The sequence below is a fragment of the Prionailurus viverrinus genome, chromosome C2 (assembly GCF_022837055.1).
Source record: "Prionailurus viverrinus isolate Anna chromosome C2, UM_Priviv_1.0, whole genome shotgun sequence".
In the NCBI taxonomy this organism is placed as follows: Eukaryota; Metazoa; Chordata; class Mammalia; order Carnivora; family Felidae; genus Prionailurus; species Prionailurus viverrinus.
In genome coordinates this window covers 51092582-51118907 of record NC_062569.1, presented here as the reverse complement: position 1 = coordinate 51118907, position 26326 = coordinate 51092582, and the positions used below count along the sequence as shown (strand labels likewise).

General features: G+C 38.0%; 1 protein-coding gene across 9 annotated transcripts in view; it reads right to left on the bottom strand.

Annotated features, from left to right (window-relative positions):
* LEKR1 (leucine, glutamate and lysine rich 1) overlaps positions 1–26326 on the bottom strand; it is a 222762-nt gene that overhangs the window by 27210 nt on the left and 169226 nt on the right. For 4 of the 9 annotated variants that reach the window (XR_007155716.1, XR_007155720.1, XR_007155718.1 and 1 more), the window contains 2 exons: positions 24171–24470; positions 9916–10219 (listed from right to left, as the gene is read on the bottom strand). Coding sequence is in view for 2 of the 9 variants with exons in the window: in XM_047875644.1 (XP_047731600.1) it covers positions 9806–10219; positions 24171–24470 (714 nt within the window). In the remaining 7 variants the exon portion in view is untranslated. Of the gene's footprint in view, positions 1–6867; positions 10220–24170; positions 24471–26326 lie in introns of those variants that run through there. The other 5 variants (XR_007155721.1, XR_007155722.1, XM_047875645.1 and 2 more) reach the window with 3 other exon arrangements.

The window sequence follows — 26326 nt, the reverse complement described above, 5'->3', positions numbered from 1 at the left end:
TATATCCAGATCTAGGAGACACAGGGAACCCTCACCAAATCAACAAAAGGAAACCCACACCATCACATATTGTAACTGAATTTGCAAAACATTGGATAAAGAAAAAAAAAAAAACATTTAAAGCAGGAAGACAAAGGGATGCCTGGGTGGCTCAGTAGGCTGAATGTCCAACTTCGGCTCAGGTCATGATCTGACCGTCTGTGTGTTCAAGCCCTATCTCGGGCTCTGTGCTGACAGCTCAGAGCCTTGAGTCTGCTTCAGATTCTGTGTGTCCCTCTCTCTCTTTCCCTCTCCCACTCATGCTCTGTCTCTTTCTCAAAAAATAAACATTAACAATTAAAAAAAATGGATTAAAGACCTAAATATGGGACCTGAAACCGTACAAATCTTGGAAGACAGCACAGGAAGTAATTTCCTTGACACTGGCCATAGCAACTTCTTTCTAGATATGTCTCCTAAGGCACGGGAAACAAAAGAGAAAATAAATTATTGGGACTATATGAAAATAAAAAGCTTCTGCACAGTGAAGGAAACAATCAACATAAAAGGCATCCTAGGGAATGGGAGAAGATATTTGCAAATGACATACCTCATAAAAGTTTAGTATCCTACGATTCAACACCCCTAAATAGTCCAATAAAAAATGGGCAGAAGATATGAGCAGACATTTCTCCAAAGAAGACATACAGATGGCCAACAGACACATGAAAAGATCTTCATCATCACTTAACCATCAGGGAAATGCAAATGAAAACTACCATGAGCTATCACCTCACGCCTGTCAGAATGGCTAAAATCAATAACACAAGAAACAACAGGTGTTGGCAAAGATGTGGGGGAAGAAACACTTGCATGCTGTTGGTAGGAATGCAAACTGGTGCAGCCACTCTGGAAAATGGTATGGGGTTTCCTCAAAAAGTTAAAAGTAAAACTACCTTATTATCCAGTAATAACATTATTGGGTATTTGTCCAAATAATACAAGAACACTAATTCAAAGGGATACAAGCACCCCTATGTTTATAGTGGCATTATTTGCAATAGCCAAGATATGGAAGCATCCCAAGTGTCCATTGATTGGTGAATGGATAAAGACATGAGATACATATATACATAATATATATGTATATACATGTGTATATATAGTGTACATATATAACATATACATAATATATATGTACATATATACACATAATGTACATATATATTACATATACATACATTATATATATATAATATATATAATGGAATATTACTCAGCCATAAAAAAGAATGCAACCTTGTCATTTACAAAACATGGATGGAGCTAGAGTATAATGCTAAGCAAAATAAGTCAATCAGAGAAAGACAAATACCATATGATTTCACTCATATGTGTAATTTAAGAAATAAAACAAGCAAAGGGAAAAATGAGAGAAATCAAGAAGCAGAGTCCAATTATAGAGAAAAATCTGATGGTTACCAGAGGGGAGGGGGTGTGGGGATAGGTTAAATAGGTGTTGGGGATTAAAGAGGGCACTTACTGTGATGACCACATGGTGATGTATGGAAGTGTTATATTACTATTTTGTGTACCTGAAACTAATAAAATACTCTATGTTAACTAACTGGAATTAAAATAAAAACTTAAAATAAAAAAGTAAATAAAAAGGTTATAAGAGAAATATTAAAAATAAATACTAGTATATTAATAATTAATAACATTAATCCATAAGAATGTTATAAAGTTATATATATGTTTTGATAGTAATTTAATAACATGGGAGATCAATAAAAATACCTTTTGTAATCATAAAGGTATCTGAAAGTAACAGTTTTATTTTTAAATGTCTATATTTATAATATGCTGATTATCTTTACAACATCCTTTGCAACTATTTAAACTTATAATGAAATATTTTAGATGTCAACTTACAAATGTACAATAAATAGTTTTTTTAAATTTTTTTTAAGTTTATTTGGAGAGAAACAGAGACAGTACAAGTTGGGGGGGAGGGGCAGAGAGAGAGAGAGAGATAGAGAGAGAGAAAATCCCAAGCAGGTTCCATGCTGCCAGCACAGAGCCCAACATGGGGCTTGAACCAATGAAACTGAGATCATGACCTAAGCCAGAACCAAGAACGGGGCGCTTAACCAACTGAGCCACCCAGGCACCCCTATAGTATTTTAAAATCACATTTTCAGGGTACATAGCTGAAAACACTGACTTAAAATCCTGGAGGGAATGAATCTGTGGATTAGGTCTTTACTTCATCACTTCTCTGAAATAAGGTAGTGGATTCTTTTCTCCCTAACTTCATCTTTTCTCATTCACCTCAGTTCTTTACTGAGTACTGTATACCTCTTGGTAAAATAAAAATGATTCTGGTTTTGAGATGCTATGAGATTCCAGCTAAAACCTCAACCATTTGAAAAGTGTAGTAATAGAGAATGGAAATTTGGCCATCCCGAGTTTTAGGAAATTCTGCTTTATATCAGTGAAAAGTAGTTAATTCAATCTTGGCAGTAACCTTAATTCCCTAGAAATTTAAGGTTCCAGATAGAAAATTACAACTGTAGAACTCATTCAGTCTAAGAAGACAGAAGACAGAAGGCATCTCTTTAGATTAATGTGTTAGACTGTATCAAGCTCACTTGGGAGAAAGTTGGATATATCTGACAATGGTGCACAATGTAAAACCAGATGTTCATACTTTCCAGAAAAATTATATTTCCAGTGTTAAGTCTTATAAAACGTCTATTTTTAAATGCTTCAATATTTTAAATTATATGTCTAATTCTCAGGCTTGAATTATTATTATTTATGAGATTAATGACAATAACAACCATAGAAGCTGAATATCAGCAGTAAGAATGTTAATAAAAGATATTAAAAACTTTTTAATGGCAAATGAAGTCCATCCTTTCATTATTTTCTAAATTCAAAGGTTAAAGAATGTAGCCATCCTGTTATATAATGACATAAGCTGATTTAATATTCACAGGCAAGTGAGCATAATGCCTTATTGTGTCAAGTACAGATTTTGAAATTTCATAATTCTTTTTAATTTTTTTTTTTAATTTGAGAGAGAGAGAGAGAGTGAGTATGAGTTGGGGGGAGGAGGGAGGGAGAGAGAATCTTAAGCAGGCTCCAAGCTCAGCACAGAGCCTGATGCGGGGCTTGATCCCACAACCCTGGGATCATGACCTGAGTCAAAATCAATAGGCAGATGCTTAACTGACTAAGCCACCCAGGCGCCCCCAGATTTTGAAATTTTAAATATGAATCAAATTCTTATTCAATGCTGTTCTACCTTTAAAATAAATTGATCTAGGTGTATATTGCAAGTTATAGTTTTATACTTAAGTGGTTAAGAACTACTTTCAGGGGAAATAATGGTATTCCAGTATCTCTTCTCATGATTCCAATAAATTATCTAAGTATTCTATGTTTCACAAGCCTCAAAGACAACCAGCAATACCAGATTTCCTTTGGGGAAATAGGTACCATTATGAGATTAAATTTGAGATTACCATTATGAGATTATGAGATTAAACCAAATAGGTACCATTATGAGATTAAAATTTAAGATTATTCAATGAGGGGCACCTGGGTGGCTCAGTCAGTTAAGTGACCGACTCTTGATTTTGACTTAGGTCATAATCTCATGGTGCATGGGATCAAGCCCTGTGTAGGGCTCTGTGCTGACAGCGCAGATCCTGCTTGGGATTCTCTTTCTCCCTCTGTCTCTGCCCCTCCCCAACTTATACACACACACACACTCTCTCAAAATAAATGAATTAACATTAAAAAAAAAAAAGATTATTCAATGAGTTGCCAATGATCAAAATGAAAGCATTTCTATTGGGTTTTTTTGTTAATAACAAATCTTTAGTTCTTTGCAGGCTCAGAAACTTGGATCGTGACATAAGATTTTATGAATATTGATTAGATATTGATTTCCTTTTACTCACTAGTTTTTCTGGAGAGTTTTCAAGGTTCACAATCAATTGATGAAAAAAAAAGAATTTGAGTGCATTGGAAGCTGCGGTATTGAACATGGGGATGGGTGGTCTCAGAGAGCCATTTGTTTCAGATAGGGGTGAGGGAACTGAGTCTAGCAAGATTATTTCCGTTTAATACTAATGTATAGCTCTTAGAGGTGAAATATGCCAGGGCTTTAACATGTATAAGGATCACCTGTGGATCTCATTAAAATCAGATTTTATTCAGTAGGTTTGGGTGTGAGGACTGATAGTCTGCATTTCTAATAAGCTCCCGGGAGACATTGATCCTGCTGGATCACTTTGAGTAGCAAGAATTTAGAGCACTGATACTAGTCTTCCAGCCTACAAATGAAATGTTTGGCCAAGATTTGGAGGCCACGGCTTTCTCATCAAGTCAGCTGTCAAGCAGTTATAAGAATTTAAAAGATTATTTAACCTCAAAGGGAACTATTATTTCCTTCTGTAAAATTATAGGTCTGGACCAGGTGATGTATCAAGTCATTTCAGAACTATAAAATTTAAGGATTTTAAGATAACCCTTATCGTATTTTGGCTACTATCTCCTTTACTTTCCCTCATAAATAGTTTATTGCGCTGTATTAGTCCCTAAGGTCACCACTGAGTTGTGCTTTGCATTCTTTGAGGCCAAGATGATAGCTATTTTTTAAATGTCAATTTCCATCTTCCTCCTCCATAATTCTTAGAACACGATTCAGATTTGTATTTTTTTTAACTTTAAGAATTCTTATAAGTCCTGAGTCTGTGGGATTAGTTTACCTGTTTCCCAAATGAAATGTAGTTCCCATGATTTCACATTTTTCAGACAAGCTGTAATATTCTTAAATAGAAGGGTGATCCTTTAATTGGACCGATCTCATACACGGCACCCCTGCTAAGTGGCAATAACTAGTAACAGTTTTAAAATATATTTAATAGGGAACAAATTCTTTCCCTTCTCTGAATAGAATTCGAGTCAGCTCCTTCCTGTTTATTTCCGTCGTCAACATCTTTATTCAGAACTTCATATAACTCTTGTCTGGACTACTGTACTAATCTACCAACTTGTGTTCCATCCTCCAGCCTTTCCACCCCATAATTATTCCTATAAACCTCTGCCAGATTTCAACAAAATGCATGCCTCTTTTAGTCAAAATGCTGCAATGGCCTTTATTCAACACCTCCATGCTATGGGGTCAGGTTCCCACTACTTCCCTTCACCAAGTATTTTCTACACTTTCCATGCCTGTACCTCTTTATACATCTCTTCCATCTGGTATACCTTCTTCTATAAAACCCTACCAATTTTTTAAGATCTATTATAAATGCCAGTTCTTGCTAAAAATGCTCCCTGATTTTTCCAGCAAGAAGATGAACTCGTGTAACACTTTGCTTTTGATTCTCTCCTCAACATCTATTACCTGACATTATAATTTCTGTATATACATCCTCTTGCTCTCTACTATACAATTCTCGGGAAACTGTAGTATGTCTTCATTTTTATAGCTCTCACAGTGCTTTTTCAATTCTCTGTATCTGTTGAAGAAATGAGTGAATGTATAATATAGCTTCACTGTTCTACAGATCAAGATGCTCAGAAACTGCAGAAGTTTAAAAATTATTCCTTGGTCTTAATCAGTATTCATTTCCAGGTAACTTAATCTCTGTGACACAGTATCCTCTTGTATATTTTGGGCTGGAGGTAAGGGATGTCTAGTAAATTTTTTTACTCAATGGTTATAAAACATCATGCTGTATAAATGCTGGAGAAGAAGGAAATATTTTGACTTTCTGGATCATGGTAAATATTGTCATAGGAAATGTGTGTTTCAGATTCAACTACAGTGTTATGAAGAAAATTTTATGTGTGAACAACATTATACAAAGATGACATAATTTACATTTAAGATTTTAAAGAGGCAACCCAACTATATTGGCTTCACAATTTATTACTATATGGGTTAATATTTTCAAAAGGAAAAGTAGAATTTCTTCCTTAAGATACCATAGACAACACCTTAGGAATGCGACCATTATTGTCTATCATGGCTTGAGGGCCATTAAAGGTGTTCTGAACAAGATATATTATTTTACTAAAACATGTAAGTGAAGGAGCACCTGAGTGGCTCAGTCAGTTAAGTGTCCAGCTCTTGGTTTAGGCTCAGGTCATGATCTCATGGTTCATAGTTCTAACCCTGTGTTGTTGGGCTCTGTGCTGACAGAGCACAGCCTGCTTGGGATTCACTCATTCCTTCTCTCTCTGCCCCTCCCCTGCTCATGCACTTTCTCTCTCTCAGAATAAATAAATTAAAAAAATAAACCATGAAAGTGGAAAAGTAAAAAATATATATCTATAATCATTGTAGGATTTGTGAACTTTGGACACATATTAAATTGATTTCCTGTGCTCCATAAGATACAAAATGATGGTCAGGAATTTTGAGCTCCAGTGCATTAACCCTTTCAGGATACTAGGTTGCTTTATCAGTGCAATACTGCAATTTTAAGAACCTTAAAAGATGCAGCTTGAGAAAACTTGTTCCACAATCAAAGCAATTAGCTATAATTGATCTGTAATACTACAAAAACTTTTGGGACTAATAGAACATTTAAAAAAATCTTAGCTTTACATAATTTTCTTTTTTTAAAGTTTCTTTTTGAAAGAGATAGAGCATGAGTGGGGGAGAGCAGAGAGAGAGAGAGAGAGAGAGAGAGAGAGAAATCTGAAACAGGCTCTAGGCTCTGAGCTGTCAGCACAGAGCCTGACATGGAGCTCAAACTCATGAACCATGATATCATGACCTGAGCTGAAGTTGGAGCCTCAACCAACTGAGACACCCAGGTGCCCCTGCATAATTTTCAACATTAACATCTCTTCCAGTCAATTCCATTGCCAGAAAATATAACTTTTAAGTAATTCTGACTAACTATAAATACAGTAATTGCATTCAAAAAGACTTTGAAAAAATCACTTGAAAAATCTATGTTAACTATAGAATTCTCCCATCTTTGTCTACCAATATTAAATTGAGAAGAAAAAAAAACCCAGGGTTATAATTATTTGAGGAATATTTTCTGTGATATTCTTTTCTTTTTGCACCTATCAATCCTTCCACTGAGGTCATGGAAAACAGATGTATATAGAGAAATTAAAACTAATAGATTTAAATTAATATCCATTATATGCATTTGAGAGCTCTCTTTTGCCATAGTATTCACTGCCTCCCTAACACTCTTGATATGATACTGTTTCATGCCAGGAGTTAGCTCATCAGTGAGAAAATCAAGGGAAGTTTATGTTCTTAACCCCCAGGTTACATACTCTAGTGCGATTCTCTTTTCTTTAAGTGTCTTCCTCTAAAAAATCCCAGCACATAGCTTAGATGCCGCCATTCAAGTGGTCTAGCTTGATACAAATGTCAATATTGTCTCTGTCGTGTATCCACGGAATAACCTCTCTAATATACTTGTGGAATATAACACAGTCTTACCGTGATTGTATTCTCAGAGAGATTATTTACATATTGACTTGTTATATTATAAAGTGAGAGTATAACAACAAACCAAGAAACCAGATTTGCACTGATAGTCTTTATCACTTTAGAAAAGCTTACACGTGACCTTCTTTACAAATTTAAATGTGTTCATAATTTAGGAAAAAAATGTATCCCCATGGTTCCTGAAGAGAGAGCTGAAATTGGGAGACTGTGGAAAAGCGTGTATCATATGATGGCAAAGAACCGCTGCCCTGAATTTTCCTGTAGGCTTTTATTAAAGTTTTCTCTAGCTTCTTCCATCTACCTCACGTCACGAGTACTTGTAATTTAAACATCCACATACCAGGTCAGAAACATCGAGGTCTGGTCCAGTAGTTCCCAGAGGGTGGCATGGGTACTACTGTCATTGTACACGATGATTTTAGGGGGTACACCAACCAACATTTTGTAATTTTAACAGATACATGTTGATTTTCAAGTATTAGCAAAAATATACCTAGCAAATCAAACTCGTTACTCTACAATTATTCTTTCTTGGGCCAAGCTTTCTTTTTACATAACTTTAAATTTAAAAAGCGAGGGTATTTAAAGAAAATATTAGGTAAATACTATGTGGGGCTTCTGACAAAAGTCCTGATGGAGGCTGGGGAAACTCTGATGAGTGGGAAAGTGAGTGGAGTGGTTGGGGTCGGTTAACGGTCTGGTTTTAGCTCTGTCACTAGCTGTACCTCTTTAGCAAGTCGGGCTTCTTTGGGTATCTATTCCTTATTTGTAAAGAAATGGTTGGGGTGACCTCTAAGGTTCACTCCAGCACCACCATTCTGTTTTGTTCTCTTGTCAAATGCCATTATAAGGAACATTGATCTCTGTAAAGTGAAACTAAGCATTCTAAGCCTTAACACAAGATGTGCTCACTTAAACTAGTCAGGGAAATCGGCAGACCTAATGTGGAATTTTTTTTTTTTTTTGAAGTTAAAACACACGATTGGTAGATTAGACTAATCCTTTTAAAGATTAGAGATAAACTTGAATTTACTTAGCAGCTTTACTTTTTTTTTTTTTTTTTTTTTTTTTTTTTTTTGCACATGGGAGGGATTCCAAGTACCTTTGGATTCTCTCATGAACATAATAGCCAGACAGAGGAGAGTTTTATGTGCCATATTTGACATGTGTTACTAACATTCTCATCTGGGATTAAAAAGCTTGGATGTCCCTGATACAGTCAGATGAAGCATTTAAGTAAAGTCAGTGTTGGAAAAAAAAAATGCAGTTCAACTTGAAGGGGAAAAAAGATGGACAATCACTAGCTTAAGGTAAAGACTTGTGTTTTAAGAAACAGGAGAAGCCTGAAGCTTTATAACTTAAAATAGCTAGTTTGGTTTCTGGTTTTAATTTTTCACTATGAAAATAGAAAATATGTTAACCAATTGGCCATTTTAAGAGGTAATAAAACGTGAACCCCCAAATTAGCACTACGTGCCTCTATGAGACTGTCTTGAATTAGTTCTTTTCCCAATGGCTCAAATCAAAATCTAATCGTGATTACTAAAAACCATTCAATGTAGAAAAACTACCTCTACCAAGTAATATTTACATGGTCAGCCAGACTGTTTTTAAAAATAATCTCTAAAGTTTGAAAAGTAAACCCCCTTGTCCTTGAATTGGAGTTGGTGTCCCTTTTTCTAGAAGGTCCCAGGTTCACAGGAAAGACTGTCTTCTTGAAGGGTACCTATCATTACTTCTGGCCTAAAAAGAAATTGTATTAACCAATTAAATTGCAAGATGAAAAGAGAAGGTTTCTATGATGATGTTGAATTCTGTGAATATTTGAACTAAATATTTTGGAAATTATCAAATTTAGGACTAACGTACTTCTATTTTCTATTTGGAATACTAATCACATCTATTTAACTATTCAGCTCAACAAACAAATGAACAAACACCAACAAAACCAACACAATCTATTTTTGGTGGAAATATATCTGCTTGTAAAGGTACAAAAAAAAAATAGCAAAGATGCTATGGGTGAAAAATTTTACCTGGGATCTCAAAAAGGGAATATTCAGAGAACACATCTAAACATCCAATATAGACACATAGAAATTGGCCCTCTGGAATACCACCAACTTCATTATCTGTTGCAACTTCAAAGGCCTCTTGGAAAATATGGCTTCACAATTCCTAGTTTTTCCAACTATCCTATTAAAAATATCTATAACCGTGCATTCTTGATCTGTGATAATAATTTGACCTCTGTCATCCTCAGTTAGACTTGGTCTGGAAAGTACCAAGTGTCCTGCTTGGAGCTGCTCCTGGCTGGATTAGTCACTGCTGATTTAGTCTCCTCCTCAGAATGGCAGTCAGTCTTTGTCTGGTCTCATTTACGGAAGATGCTCGACCCCTGGGAGGATGGGGCTGGGGGAAAGTAGGCAAACCTGAGCTGCTGACCCTCTTGGGTTGAACTGAGGTTGGGGCAGTGGTGGGTTTTGACACTCCATGCAGGCTGGGGATTTTGATTCCTTTTCCAGAGTTCAGTCTTGCAAGGCTTCTCTCTCCCCGGCTGCTGACCACTGCAGCAGAGGAGGTTAGGCTGCCCTGGTTAAGGGAACACGGCGACAAAGGTAAACTTCCACTGAGCTTCCTGAGCTCCAGAAGCTGTTCTCTGGCTTGGCTCAAAGCCTGTGTCAGTTCAAAGCGTTCTTCACACTCCCTGCGCACTGTTTCCTGAAGAAAAGTGTTCTGAAATGAGAAAAGGTGGGGGGAGAAGCATCCCTAGCTTTAAACTGTGCATTTGGATGGTGATTGGCAATATAAATGGAGAACTGAAATGGAAACCAGAGGTCCGTCTTTGACTGTCTTTGTGGCTATTCTACCACATGGGACAGACAAGTCAAAAACGCAAATGATTTGTGAAGCTGGAAAGAACTTTGAGAGGACATTTGGTTCAACCCTTGCAGTTTGCAGAATAGGAACCAAGAGCCAGTATCACTCAGATGGGTAGTGAGGGGCTGGTGCTGGAACCCAGAACTTCTAATGCTTACTTTAGTGGGGTTTCAGCTCGTTGGCACATGTGATGCCTAACAGTTAATATCTGCAGGGGCAAGTATGTTAGTTTATTTTTTTTTTCAACGTTTATTTATTTTTGGGACAGAGAGAGACAGAGCATGAACGGGGGAGGGGCAGAGAGAGAGGGAGACACAGAATCGGAAACAGGCTCCAGGCTCTGAGCCATCAGCCCACAGCCTGACGCGGGGCTCGAACTCCCGGACCGCGAGATCGTGACCTGGCTGAAGTCGGACGCTTAACCGACTGCGCCACCCAGGCGCTCCACAAGTATGTTAGTTTATAACGAAGGTAAGCTGCAATACACAAGACAGGTAAAATTGCTTGAATTATAAGATTGAAAGAATAAAACATATCAGGAACAGCGCTTAAACAATAGAATCAGCTACTTTATATGATGCTTTCTCAACGGGACTTAAATATACTGATCGTTTGTTACTTTGTAAGATATATATCAAAATAAAGAAGAACGTTATTTGCTTTTAACTCCATTTGACAATCATGTATCAAGTCGCCAGAAGCTGTAGTGGATACAATACCTGCCCTCAATAAGTTTGCAGCCTCATGAGTTTGAGCAGAGCTGTTTTTTATGTCTCCAACAGGATTTGGAACCAAGGGTAGAAGTTATGTAGTTGAAGATAAGGAAGAACTTTTTAAAAGCCAGAGCTGTCTGGAGGATACCCTGAAGGGTTAAATCTCACTTGACTGGGATGGACTGGAGCAAACTTAAACTTCAAATGGGTGACTGAACTAGATATCACTAAGGTCCCTTCAAATTCCGAGACTATAGTTTTAGTTAAAGAAGTTACTCATCTTTCGTCTATGGAATTCATCCAAATTATTTCAAGGTCCATGGTAAGAATTAGCTCTTGGATCTTTCTAACCTCCTGACATGTCTCTGGAATGTCAAAAAAGAGGTTGAAAAGCAAACAATTCAAAGTAGTAAACAAATAAGGAAACAATTAAAATGATTGTGCTAGAGCCAGCAATAGCACTGCTAGGAATTTACCCAAGGGATACCGGAGTACTGATGCATAGGGGCACTTGTACCCCAATGTTTATAGCAGCACTCTCAACAATTGCCAAATTATGGAAAGAGCCTAAATACCCATCAACTGATGAATGGATAAAAAAATTGTGGTTTATATACACAATGGAGTACTACGTGGCAATGAGAAAGAATGAAATATGGCCCTTTGTAGCAACATGGATGGAACTGGAGAATGTGATGCTAAGTGAAATAAGCCATACAGAGAAAGACAGATACCATATGGTTTCACTCTTATGTGGATCCTGAGAAACTTAACAGAAACCCATGGGGGAGGGGAAGGAAAAAAAGAGGTTAGAGTGGAAGAGAGCCAAAGCATAAGACACTCTTAAAAACTGAGAACAAACTGAGGGTTGATGGGGGGTGGGTGATGGGTATTGAGGAGGGCACCTTTTGGGATGAGCACTGGGTGTTGTATGGAAACCAATTTGACAATAAACTTCATATATTGAAATAAAATAAAATAAAATAAAATAAAATAAAATAAAATAAAATAAGATGATTGTGCTATAGGATTCTCCGACTAAAAATGAATTTCCATCAGGTTAGTTTGTAAAACTACCCAAGGCATTGCCAAATCTGTCAGTGGGAAGTATCTTCCGAAGGCTTTTCCTGAATAATCTGCTGTCAGTGGAACTAAGTAACAAAGCATCAGAGAAAGTAGCATCTTCCTGTATTTGAGTTTCTTGTAATTATGATCAGAACTCTATTCAATTCCAAATTTGGTCAGAATTGAAGAATATGGCACAATTCCAGATTGACAGTTGTTCTGTAATTTTCTATAAAATCAGCAGCACGTCTGGGTCAAACAAAGCTTCGTCACTTTCATATATTATTAACATACACATGGGTCCATATAAGCATATATATTTTTTTAAATAATGAGGGTTAAGTACTTGCTTCTAGTTAGGTGCTTTTGTTTTTTTGTTATTGTTTTTGTTTTTGTTTTGAGAAACTGGAGACCAAGGATGGTGTTTGTGGCTTTATCATCTGGTTTTCATTAATCCTATCTGAAATACTTGTTGAAAAGGCAAGAGAGGAAGGGCCAGGGAAGAATATTAGTAAGTTGCTCTGTTAGATGTCATCTCATCCCCTGTTCTGACAAAGAAAAACCGTGAAGCCCTACTGCTTATTTGACCTGCTGAAAGCAGCCCAGCCCTGAAGTGGTAGGTCCTGCTCCCAGCTGCCCATGCCTAAATGAATTGTCTAATTATACCAAGCATGCAGGGACCGATTTGTTTCTGGACACAGAAGCAATTAAAAAAAAATAAGACACTTCATCTATCTTTGCCCAAGTTTTCTAAACTTAATCTAAACTTTATTTTAAGTGGCACACCATCAATGCATTATTTCCTATTAATAGAGTTAGCTGGCAAAATATGTTGAAGTGATTAGATTCAAGGGGCTTTCAATTACTTAGTATAAAAAATTCCCTTGACTAAGAAAGTTATGAGAAAGAGTTAAGTTTATTTGAATATATAAAAGAAAAGAATGGATAGCAGTTAACTGATGAGGTCAATAAATTGCTGACATGAATAACAGGTGCACTAATATGGAAGGATAATGTAATGGGTGATGTGATGACAAGGGCTCTCATTAAAATAAAAATAAAATTCAATCCATTCACCAAAATTAAATTCACGTCTGAAAGGAAAGGAGTGGTGTTCTATGGAAAACATCCGTAAAGCAAGTCACCTAAAAGCTATTTTAGGCAAGTGACATTGCACTAAAGGAGGAAATGAAAAGGTGGAGTGAACTCAAAGATGTCCCCATAGCAAGTATAATGGGAACAAAGTGCCGGCCAACTCCAGACTAGACTTTGGAAGGGCTGCTGATCATCTTGGTCTGGGGCCCACTGCTCTGGAACTCATCCTTTTTCAAGCTATTAGCTTCCAGTACAAAGGACTATTTCTCTTTCTTCTGTTATTTCAAATCAGGAGGACCTCTGAACTGAAAACAGGCTCCAGAATTAGGACTTCTATTTTTGTATTTGCCATAAACACTGTGAAATCTCAGGTGAATCTCACAATATCTGCATATCCTCTGCTACCATTACCTCCTGTTTTAAAATTGAGATTATAACTCAGTTTTGTACAACAGGCAATTCAGATGTTATAATTTATTCAACCATGGAGTATCAAAATGGAAATAGAACACATCAAGTTTAGAGGATTGCTATTTCGAGGGTGGGGTGTGTGTGACAGGGCATGACAAGAGCACACATGGATGTGGCCAGAGCCAGTAAGGGAAAATTCCATCATGTGTGGAAAAGAATCACTCACTTGTGATTAGATTGCTTTCAGTGATTTAGGCAAAATATCTCTTTTGGGGCTGTTTTTTTTTTTGAAGTTTGTTTTTTTGGAAGAATTTTAATGTGTGTTTTCACTGAACAACGTAGGAAAATGTGTAAGATGGAAATTCAGTAAGATTGAAAATCCTGGGCAAACATGAGACTAATCAGTGAAGCCCTAGCATTCTAAACGTTTCAGGTAAAATTATCTTTGGTCATATTTTAGCATGGTAAAATGGTAAAGAAGGGGCAGTGGGGTTTTCCAGGCCAAATGGGCAGCGAGTGCAAATGGCTGGTAGTGACAGTGGGAGAGGCACATCTTGGGATGACACATGGCTTAGTATGACTTGGATGCAGAATGAACAGACAGGGAAGAGTGAGCAGGGTCTGATCGAAGATGACTGTAATAACATGCTAAATATTAGAGTTTTAACTTAATTATGAGGGTCATATGGAGTCGTTGAAAGGTTTATTTCAAGCATGGGGCTGGCATGGTCAAATTTGCATTGAAGGAAGATCCCTTTGCCAGCTCTATGGAAAATGGCCCCAAGTGGGGCAAGAAAAGAAACAGGGAGGATCGTAAGAGAGCAACATTTTCACAGAGGAGGTTCCTATCCCCTGCACCCCTTGATTAGGGTGGTCTGGGCACAGGAGAATTAGTGTTTCTGGGTCCTAAAGTTCTGTTGATGGTGAAGAGCATTACCAGTAGAATATGTCTATAACATTTTCAGATGAAGGCCACTTTGGGCTTAAAATATGGCTTAATCACACTCCCACTGGGTAAGTAAATGTCAAAATGAAAATATAAATTAACTTTCCATCTGTTTGAAATTTCTAATATTAAAAAAATGGCCAATTTCCCCCACTCTTTACAATGTAAAAGTAGTTTATTTTTGTGTTTGTTTTCATTTTTTTTCCTTAGAGACAGCTGGATTGTTTTCAATTCCGAAGACAGTGGAAGAAGCAGGAGAAGGCTTTGCTGGGTAACCTGATCATTCTGAAGATGAAAATCCCATTTGTGATGGCAATCACTTGAATTTGGCAATTTGGGGGGAACATGCCAGGAAAGCAAGTCCTCAGTGAAGAATAACCACAGATGGCTGTCTTTTTTATGCTTTACGTCCAATGAGGTCTGAACCAGTCATGGAATGATCAGATTATAGTTTCTACCCACCCACACGAGATATATCCCAGGGTGAGTAGATGACTGGACAACTGGGTGGGGAGCCAAGGCAAAGGGAAACTGGAAAAGGTGTGGAAACCCGAAAGATGAGTAGGAGCTAGCAAAGGATGTGCCCAAACTTCCATTTATGGCTTCTGTTCAACTAATCTGATCAGCCCAAAACACTGCGGAAAAACAGAAGAGATGGCCCTTTGATAAGACAGGAATGAGAACCTGAATAGATTTCCAGGAAAGAAGTAAGATGGATGGTAGGCAGGCTGTTCTAAAATTGTATTTCTGTGCTCACAGACTTAATGGACACTGTGAAATAACTACTGCAGATATACTGAAACAGAAGTAGAAATGGGGAAATATAAACAACCCCTAGGACTAATATGCCTCAAGAGCAGATTTTCAGAATGGGGAGGAAGAGCCCTTGAAGGCACAGTGTTCAGGATTCAATTGTCTAAGTCAATAATCTAAGATTTAATTAGTATTAATTAAATACAATGGAAACAATTTCTCCCTATTTTTTCTCATTCTGTCAATTTTCTGGCATCTATACTCTGCATCCGGGCAAACTGTCTCCAACATGTAAAAGGCGGTCTTGCTTAGCTCTCCCTCTGCACTGCTGAAGCCTCTCAGTCTGACTGCCTCACTCCTGTCTGCCCCATGCCTCATGGTTAAGGTTCTCAGGTTGTTTGTTCACCCATCCTCCCTGCCAACCAACCCTAGGAGTAGCCCATGGTCACTAAAAGCTTTCCCAGTTCTCTCTCTGCTCCCTGTGGAGCCAGAGGTTAGAGAAGAGATTCATATGTTCTAATTTTATTTGGTCCCTAAATTGAGAACTAAGTGGTTCCACTAATTAACTAACTTAATTTACTAACCGGTGTTTTGTTTTCTCATAAATGGAATTACCAGAGAAATGTGTGCCATTTTATCTATATCAATTAAATATGTAAATATAGAAAATGCATATCCTTGGAGTGGCTCAGTGGGTTAAGTGACTGACTTTGGCTCAGGTCATGATCTCATGGTTTGTGGGTTCAAGCCCCGCATCGGGCTCTGTGCTAACAGCTCAGAGCCTGGAGCCTGCTTTGGATTCTGTGTCTCCTTTTCTCTCTGCCCTTCTTCTGCTTGTGCTCTGTCTCTCTCTCAAAAATAAAAAATAAAAAATTTTTACAAAATGCATATCCTAAAACTAAGCAAATCCCTCCTGCCAAAAAAAAAAAAAAGCTCTTTGCAAACACCATATCTTCCTCAAATTTAATCTTTGACTTCACACAAATCCATCCTTGCCAGATTTATTAGTAAGCTTTCCTAAATAAATGGGTTTTCTTTTTTTTTTCTTTTTTAAATTTTTTTTTTCAATGTTTATTTATTTTTGGGACAGAGAGAGACAGAGCATGAACGGGGAAGGGGCAGAGAGAGAGGGAGACACAGAATCGGAAACAGGCTCCAGGCTCTGAGCCATCAGCCCAGAGCCCAACGCGGGGCTCGAACTCACGGACCGCGAGATCGTGACCTGGCTGAAGTCGGACGCTTAACCGGCTGCGCCACCCAGGCGCCCCTCTTTTTTTTTTCTTAAATAGATTTTACATTTGAAAAATATTAGCCCCACATTGGGCTCTGCTATGAGCATGGAGCCTGCTTGAGATGAAAAAAAAAAAAAAAAGTACTCCTTCACACTTCCAAGTTCTACCTCCAGGAAATAACTATTTTCAGGTTTTTAACCTGTTTCTTGCGATATTTATTTCCATATTTCTATGTAATAACATTATGCAGTTATCTCATGGTTTTTCAATTTTGAAGTCATTATCTAATGGCTTCATAGGATAGAAGATGAGGATTCAGCTTCCCATTCCAACTCCTAGCAGGTGTTTCTCTTTTTCCCATGAGCAGATATTCCTGTTCCCTGGGAGAAATTTCTATCACAATTTTGTTGAAAAATCTTCCCAATTTCCATCACAATTTTTATTTTGCTTTATATGATTATAGTATATAATATTATGTAGACCTGAGCCATGCAGTGTACTATGATTACATTTCCTTTCTGGCATGGCTTCCTTTCACAGTTAATTATTGTCCCACTATTTATCTGCTTAGGTTTCTGGGTTGTTGATTACTTATTTTTCACCAAATCTACTTATATAAGTGTAAATATCCTTTCAGCATGTTCGAACACTCCATGTAATCTATCAGCTTCTCTTATATTGAAGAAATACTTCTAAAAACCCTCCATTCTGCTGAACCCAGCCTGGTTGTTCTCTAAATCTGTTGCCCTGCTGTAATTCTGAGATTTCATCCTTTCTCCCTCTCTGACCTGAAAACTTCCTAAGAACTTATGTTTATCCTTAAGGTATAGATATTTCATGATGAAATGCTTTGGTGGAATGGCTTTACCATTCATTATGCTTAGTGGACCCTTCTTCCAATATAGAAGTGTATGTCCTTCAGTACTTAGAAATGTTCTTGATTAGTTTCTGCACTAATCTTTCCTCCACTTTCTCTGTTCTCTCTTTCCAGAACTCCTCTAATTTTCTTTTCTTCTCTCCATCTCTTTGTTTTTCTCTTCTATTTTCTGGGAGATTTATTCATCTTTACCATCTAACCCAAATATTGAATTTTTTACTTTAGTTCTTATATTTTAATATTTATTCTTGTTCTTTATTCATAGCCTCTGCTTATGTTCCATGGATGCAATATCTTTTCTTTTCTCTCTCAGGACATTAATTGTACTCTTTTTTGAAGCTCCCTGCATGCATTATTTTGTATCTTTTTCTTCTGAGTTGCTTTTTTTTTCCTTCTGAGTTTTACTTTGATCCTAGTTTCTGTCTCATATTTGAGGTGTTTCTAAAACATTTGATGATCTTTGGCTGTTGACGTTTAAAAAGGAGTCTCCTAAATGTTACTGGAAGCTCTGTGTGTCTAGGTGAGGGCTTAATGACTGGTATACTTCTTAATGGGTAGATTAGACATGACTATTGCCATTTCACTAGGAGACCCCAATTGTCAATATCCATAGATCTTTTTCCTCTCCTCTCCTCCTCTCTCCCCTCCCTTCCCCTCCCCTCCCCTCCCATTCCCCTCTCCTCTCCCCTCCCCTCCTCTCCTCTCTTCTCCTCTCCTCTCCTCTCCTCTCCTCTCCTCTCCTCTCCTCTCCTCTCCTCTCCTCTCCTCTCCTCTTCTCTTTTCTCTTCCTGCATTTCTCCAGAGAAGATTCTTCCAATTTCCTAGCTGTTGATATATAAACCTAGTTGTCTATTCTGGGAAGTAAGTGGGTAAAGTGGTTCAAGAGGTCTCACTCTGAGGTACAGACTTTCATTCTAGCCTTATCCCACAATCTGCTCTTCTGTATCCTCAGGTCCAAAGTCTCTTACATTCAGGTTTTTCTAGAGTATAAACCTTTGGTATACTGCCAGGATGGTGGGTGAGGTTGCTTAGGGGTTAGTGAGGGCATCTGAGGATCTGTCTGTTCCTTTCGCAATTATTCAAACAATCCTGTTTTCAGATCCACTCCTCTCCCTCTTTCAGAAGTATCTGGTGTCTCCAATCACTGAGTCTTTCCAGCATTGTGTCACATAATTGGATTTGCTCCTTTTAGGGTTCCACCTCACTTCCCCAATCCCCACAGGCATCAGGTTTCAATATCCTACAATCTACTAATTACCTCTCAACACTGCTTTCTAAATTTTCAAAATTTGATCAATGTCTCTTTCATCTAGTGTCAACTCCTTCCTCTCCTGTTCTCTTTTCCTTATGGATATATTCACTTTTTATTAATTTACTGTAATTTTAGTGATGTTTTGGGATTACATAGATAAACATATGTATTCAATTCTCCATATTTAACCAAGAGCATTATTATTATTATTATTATTATTATTATTACTGTTTTTATTTATTTTTGAGACAGAGAGAGAGAGAGAGAGACAGAGTGCAAGCAGGAGAGGGGCAGAGAGGCAGACACAGAATCCAAAGCACGCTCCAGGCTCTGAGCTGACAGTACAGAGCCAACGCGAGGCTCAAATTCACAAAATGTGAGATTATGACCTGGGCCAAAGTCAGACGCTCAACCCTCTGAGCCACCCAGGTGCCCCAGGAGCATTGTTTTTTCTTTTTGAATATCTTTCATCTTCATTAGATGGCTACAGAAACTGATATTTTAAAATTTCTGTCCCATTGTTTTCCTTACTGATAATCTTAAGACAACAAAAATATTGAACTTCCTTTGGTAGTTCCTTTCTGTTTTTGTTTTGGGTTCCTTTTGGATTTACCACATTCTTCCTCTGAATTACTGAATTACAACATGTAATTCTCTGTCAGTGCGGCTGGGCCACGCTGTCTTGACAGGACTCACATGAAGCTAGTAGGAAGGAAAACTGGCAGCAAGAAGCATGTGACTATTTTAATCTGTTTTTAAATGATGTTCTATTCCCTAACATATTATATTTCTTTTTGAATTCTTTCTTCTTTTAAAAAAATATTCCCTTTTTTTAGGCGTGTCTTTTCCCTATGAAGGATTTTCATGGGCCCCCTTTCAACATTCACATTTCCCATACAGCTCTACTTTCCATTTTCTCCCCTTTCACCTGCATCTTTTGTTGCTAAACCTTCTTGATCCTGGTGTTCCTGTGGATGCTCTCCAATAATCCGGCTCCATGCAGGAATGCCCATTTGCCCTTTAGAGACTCTGGCTTTCCTCCTATCCTTAAGAACATTCTTCATACAATTAAAAACAAAGTCCACCCATTCTCTGGCCTCTTGAAAGAGAGCAGGGCTTTCCTGTCTTTAATTAGCTTCTTTATTAGACCAAAAATTTATCTTCATTCTAATGACAATTTGTCCTTCACTTTGTCCTTTTTTCTCCAGAACCTGACAAATTTCAAGTATCTGAAATGTGTGATCAAAATAATAGTGTTTTTCACTGTATAAGCTACAGCCCCTATTCTTTCTGGCTCATAAATCCTACCCCTTTTATTGTCTCATTCCCTATTTTTATAGGAATATTCTGGATTTTGGTATGCTTAACCAGAGAAGCAGCCTTAATTATTTATTCTTATAGTTCAGTGTCAATTATTTAACTTCGAAAGGAAAATCTAATCTACCTCCCCTCCTTCCACCCCAGCTAAAGGAAGTCTGTCCCTAGGCGTGTCCTTAGGTAACTTTACTTTTGGAATGATCCTTTTCTATTCCCCAGTACTCATCAATGATCATTTAAGTGCCAACCCAGTGTTTTGTATATCTCAAAAGTCTACATTAAAGAAAAAATAAAACTTCATCTCTAAGTAGTTTCCTTTTACAACTACTGAGCAGAAAGAGCTCCACATGTAGCTCCTTTGGCTGAAAAAGAAATTCATTCTTCACTTTTAATCTAGGGTCTCTTGCCAAAATTACCTCTAGTGGCCTGGCCCTGAGACTGGCAGCCTCTAGGATGGCCCCCAGTTATCCCCGCCCTCTTGCTTATTCACATCCTTGTGCAATCTCTTTGCTTTGAATGTGAGCTGGACTTACTGACTCATTTATAATGAATAGAATTTAGCAGAAGCAATGGGATGTCACTTCTGAGATTATGTTACAAAGACTGTAGCTTCTATCTTAGACACCTCTCTTGCACTCTCATTCTTCCTCACTTGGTGCTCTGAGCCAACCCAGCTGTTGTTGTTCTACATAGAAGTCCTTGTTGTAAGGAACTAAGGGAGTCCTCCGACCAACAGCCAGCAAGGTGCTAAGGCTGTCAGCCCAACAGCCATAATAAAATAACTCCTGCTAACAACCACAAAGTGAGTCTGAAAACAAATCTTCCTCTAGTTGAGCCTTTAGACAAAACTGTATGCCTGACTCCCTGACACCAACCTCACAAGAGGTCTTAAGCCAAAAGTACCTAGCTAAGTCAAATTCAGAGCCCTGGCCCACAGAAACTGTGAGATAGTAAATGCTTGTTGTTTGAGAACACTGAATTTGAGAATAGTGGATTGTTCAACAAGGGATAACCAATAGGCCCTTAAACCCAATTTTTAAAGATTTCAGTCTATGCTTTTTATATAAGTTTCTGTTTAGGGGCGCCTGGGTGGCTCAGTTGGTTGAGCGTCCGACTTCAGCTCAGGTCATGATCTCACACTCCGTGAGTTCTAGCCCCACATCGGGCTCTGTGCTGACAGCTCAGAGCCTGGAGCCTGCTTTGGATTCTTTGTCTCCCTCTCTCTCTGCCCCTCCCCTGCTCATGCTCTGTCTCTCTCTGTCTCAAAAATAAAACAAAAACAAAAACAAAAACAAAAACAAAAACAAAACATATATAAGTTTCTGTTTAGGTCATTCTTTCCTCTGGATGTCAATGTAATTACTCATATAAGATTTTCTTATGGCACAAAAACAGACACATAGGCCAATGGAATAGAATAGAAACCCCAGAACTAGACCCACAAACGTATGGCCAACTAATCTTTGACAAAGCAGGAAAGAACATCCAATGGAAAAAAGACAGTCTCTTTAACAAATGGTGCTGGGAGAACTGGACAGCAACATGCAGAAGGTTGAAACTAGACCACTTTCTCACACCATTCACAAAAATAAACTCAAAATGGATAAAGGACCTGAATGTGAGACAGGAAACCATCAAAACCTTAGAGGAGAAAGCAGGAAAAGACCTCTCTGACCTCAGCCGTAGCAATCTCTTACTCGACACATCCCCAAAGGCAAGGGAATTAAAAGCAAAGGTGAAGTACTGGGATCTTATGAAGATAAAAAGCTTCTGCACAGCAAAGGAAACAACCAACAAAACTAAAAGGCAACCAATGGAATGGGAAAAGATATTTGCAAATGACATATCGGACAAAGGGCTAGTATCCAAAATCTATAAAGAGCTCACCAAACTCCACACCCGAAAAACAAATAACCCAGTGAAGAAATGGGCAGAAAACATGAATAGACACTTCTCTAAAGAAGACATCCGGATGGCCAACAGGCACATGAAAAGATGCTCAACGTCGCTCCTTATCAGGGAAATACAAATCAAAACCACACTCAGATATCACCTCACGCCAGTCAGAGTGGCCAAAATGAACAATCAGGAGACTATAGATGCTGGAGAGGATGTGGAGAAACGGGAACCCTCTTGCACTGTTGGTGGGAATGCAAATTGGTGCAGCCACTCTGGAAAACAGTGTGGAGGTTCCTCAGAAAATTAAAAATAGACCTACCCTATGACCCAGCAATAACACTGCTAGGAATTTACCCAAGGGATACCGGAGTACTGATGCATAGGGGCACTTGTACCCCAATGTTTATAGCAGCACTCTCAACAATTGCCAAATTATGGAAAGAGCCTAAATGTCCATCAACTGATGAATGAATAAAAACATTGTGGTTTATATACACAATGGAGTACTACGTGGCAATGAGAAAGAATGAAATATGGCCCTTTGTAGCAACATGGATGGAACTGGAGAGTGTGATGCTAAGTGAAATAAGCCATACAGAGAAAAACAGATACCATATGGTTTCACTCTTATGTGGATCCTGAGAAACTTAACAGAAACCCATGGGGGAGGGGAAGGAAAAAAAAAAGAGGTTAGAGTGGAAGAGAGCCAAAGCATAAGAGACTCTTAAAAACTGAGAACGAACTGAGGGTTGATGGGGAGAGGGAGGGAGGGGGGGGTGGGTGATGGGTATTGAGGAGGGCACCTTTTGGGATGAGCACTGGGTGTTGTATGGAAACCAATTTGACAATAAACTTTATATATTGAAAAAAAAAGATTTTCTTTAAATTCTTCTTTGAGAGCAGGTAATGGCAGCTGTCAGTCTTGTTCCTAATTGCATATATAGGGCCTAGCACCTGGCCCCTGGATAGATGCTCAATATATATTTATTGCATTCAACACTTCTTTTTTTTTTTACATGTCCTAGTGTATAGGTTACTCCTCAGTTTCCATATTGCCATGTCTTTGGATATTTAAGAGTTAGAAAACCTGCCAGTCTAACTGCCTTGATCTCTCTTTCCTTTAACCAGTTGACCCTCCTTTAGAACTTCAACACTGCTGTCTCATTTGAAGCAACTCTGTATCGCCTCTCTCCTTTGGGTTTCTCCAGCAGAACCAAGTCCATGTGTGCTGTCCTTTCCCACTCATGCCAGGACTGGTGGAAGCAGCAACCTTGATGAGGGAGGCTATGCTATTGTGTGTTGGCAGGAGATGCTCAATCAGCTGACTCCCTAAACATCTGGAGAAGCAAGTAGCATGTTTATTGGTATTTTGAAAGAAAGAAAGAAAGAAAGAAAGAAAGAAAGAAAGAAAGAAAGCAAAAGAAAGAAAGAGCAAAAGAAAGAAAGAAAGAAAGAAAGAAAGAAAGAAAGAAAGAAAGAAAGAAAGAAAAGAACAAAGGAGGGAAGGAAGGAAATGAAGCCTGGCAATGTTGAGTGCTAAGCCTGAGGGTCACTTTGAAACTTAGAAGCAGAATCACTAGAACTCAGGTTTCCTGAAACAGGAAACATCATATCATGGAGATTCAAATAGAATCTTGGCTCTGCCATGCTGTGTGACCTCAACTGCTTTGCAGTTCTGAAATAAGAATTCATTAGAGAACAATTTCAAATCAAAATAATTCTACTCCAGTTTAAGCAAAAACATTGCTGAAATAATAATGCACACATAAGAAAGAAGACCAACTCATGTACATTATGCTATAGTTTAGGTTGACAGAAAGATAAAGCCCTAAAGAGAAATTACTTTCAGAATATATTGTCCAAATTATTTTTTGAACGTAAGCAGCAAGTGCTCTAAAAGTTTCTTTGGCAAAGACTGAATGTCAAAACCAGTAAGACATAAATACGCAAAGATTTCTAGTCTTAGAAGTTTTAAATGGTTTTTGCAACACAGTAGAACTGGGTGCTGAGGAAACCATAGAGATCTTGTAGTTCAGTGAATTTCATTTTACAGAAAAGGAAGCCAGGTGAAGAGAGGTTAAGTGACTGCCTAGTTAAGGACACAGCCAGGACGTAATTCCAGGTTCCTGACTAACAGTCCTCAACTGCATGACACCAAGCTACCTTTGATGTTTGTTTGTTTGTTTACTTTTTGAAAGAGTGTGTGCTCTTTCACTAATCACAGCGGCACCATCGTCTGCTTCCTACCTGTTCCTGGGACTGGTTAAACTGCTGCATCAGTTGTGTTTGTGCCAGCATTACTCTATCTAGCTCATCTGACTTCAGCTTCATTTCCTTCCTCAAGTCCTCTGAAATGGAATCATTACTGTCAGTTTCTTTCTTCAGGCGGGCTTCAAATTCTGCAACCAAATTTTTAAGGTTTTCAATTTCTTTCTCCTTTGATTCAGAATCTTCAGTATGTCGGATACAAGATTCATGGAGTTTTTCTTCAAGGGTGGCCACTTCCAGCTTTAGATCTCTAGTAGCACTTGCGATTAAATCAGGTATCTGTAAGATAAATCTTGTATTAGTTTGTAGGCAATATCTCTAGGCAACCAAAGAGTCCTTATGGCTTTAGGAGGTTTATTCTAAACAATCAGTGTGCTCTTCTTATCAAATGAAAACAAATCCTATGACACTATGTAGGCCTCCAAAATTTTCTTTTTAAAAGTTAAGACTAAAACCTATTTTTACCACCTTAAATGGAATTGCATTAATCACTTGGGCATCCTTGGAAATATATAAATCTTTGTGTCCGGATTGAGCTACCAAGGACAGCTCAAGTCTTGATCCACGTACCTGTCTGGATTCAGTGTGGGGTGGCTTTGGGACCTAGAAATGCCTGATGTTTGGGGATGCACATAGAGGAGCACCACAGTTATATTCTATTCATGCTATAATTATAGTAAGTTTTGTTTTGACATATATTTTTTCTTTCTTATATATGATGACTGGAGATGCCCTCAGGTACTATACCTCTAGATCAGCACTGCCCAGTAGAACTCTCTGTGATGACAGAAATAGTCTGTGATGTCCAATATGGTAGCCACTAGCCACCTGTACCTACTGACAGTAGTATGTCAGTAAATGTTTAGCAACTGATGCACACACACACAAAAAGCCAGATTTGTATCTAGTCTCCATGTAGACTCTGTGTGGACTGGGTGTAAATACTCTCACCATGGCCAATTCCAAGGTACCAAGGTGACATAACCAATTGCTGAGTTGGGAAGAGAGGCCAACAAAAAGGCTCTGGCTTGCCAGTACTGGCTAGTGAGCATTTAGAATGTGGCTAATGTGGCTGAGGAACTGAACTTTAAATTTAAATTTTAATTACTTGAAATTTAAGTAGCCACATATGGCTAACATATTAGATTGTACAGTTCTAGAGAATACCAGAATACTTTGCAAATATACTATCTCTCAGGTGGTACTTCTAGATAAAGAGATTAGAGAATGAGAGATAAAGAGAGAAGATGAGGAGCTTTTCCTTAGAGTCATGGAAGTCTTTAGAAGGGAAAAGACTGCTTGTTTTCTTTCTCCTTAAAAAACAAAGAACAGAAAACAAACCAGGAAGAGCAAAGTTGCTTCTGATGAAACATATCCTTATTATTTGTGCTACAGATATTGTCACATTATAAATATTAGTACAACAAGAAACCAGCCCATGAAGAATCTGGAAAACATTCATAGACCAAAGTTCCAAGGATTCTGTGAACTATTATTTACGAGTAATGCATCCAAAATTTGTTTCAAATGTTAAATTTACATTAAGAATAACTTTTGCAAGAAATCTATTCATACTTAGTAACTTGAAAAATTAAATTAATATTCCATTATATTCAATTAATCCAGGAAGGAAGAGGATCATTGCTAGGTCTGAGCAGTCGTTTCCATCATCCAAAGGAGAGCTGACACTGAAAAAGAGTAGGTTATCTTTGGGACAGGAGACTCACAAAGCCACAAATATGTTTTGATTTTTTCAAAACAGGAGTCAGCATTTACAAATCAAGAGAATTAGAAAATCTGGATTTATGACTTCTTTTAAAAAACTATAACTCTTGGCAAGTTGGGGCCTGCCTTAATAGGCTTCTTCTGGAAGAAAACTAGTATAGGAGAGGTAGAAACTTGGGTGAGCTGAGATTCTAAGCTTTCAGCTATCAGCTTGGAATCTCTCAAGTGCACCATTGTCCCAACAGGATTTCACTTACAAAACACAAATTCAAAGATAAAGTTATTAAGAGTTTCAAGACAACATTTGGAGAGCATTAAACCCAAGAGGTATGAGGCATTTCTGAGTGTGGGCCCTGTGACACTGGACTTGTCATATACTCACGTAGCTGGCCCTGCCTATTGTTCACAGC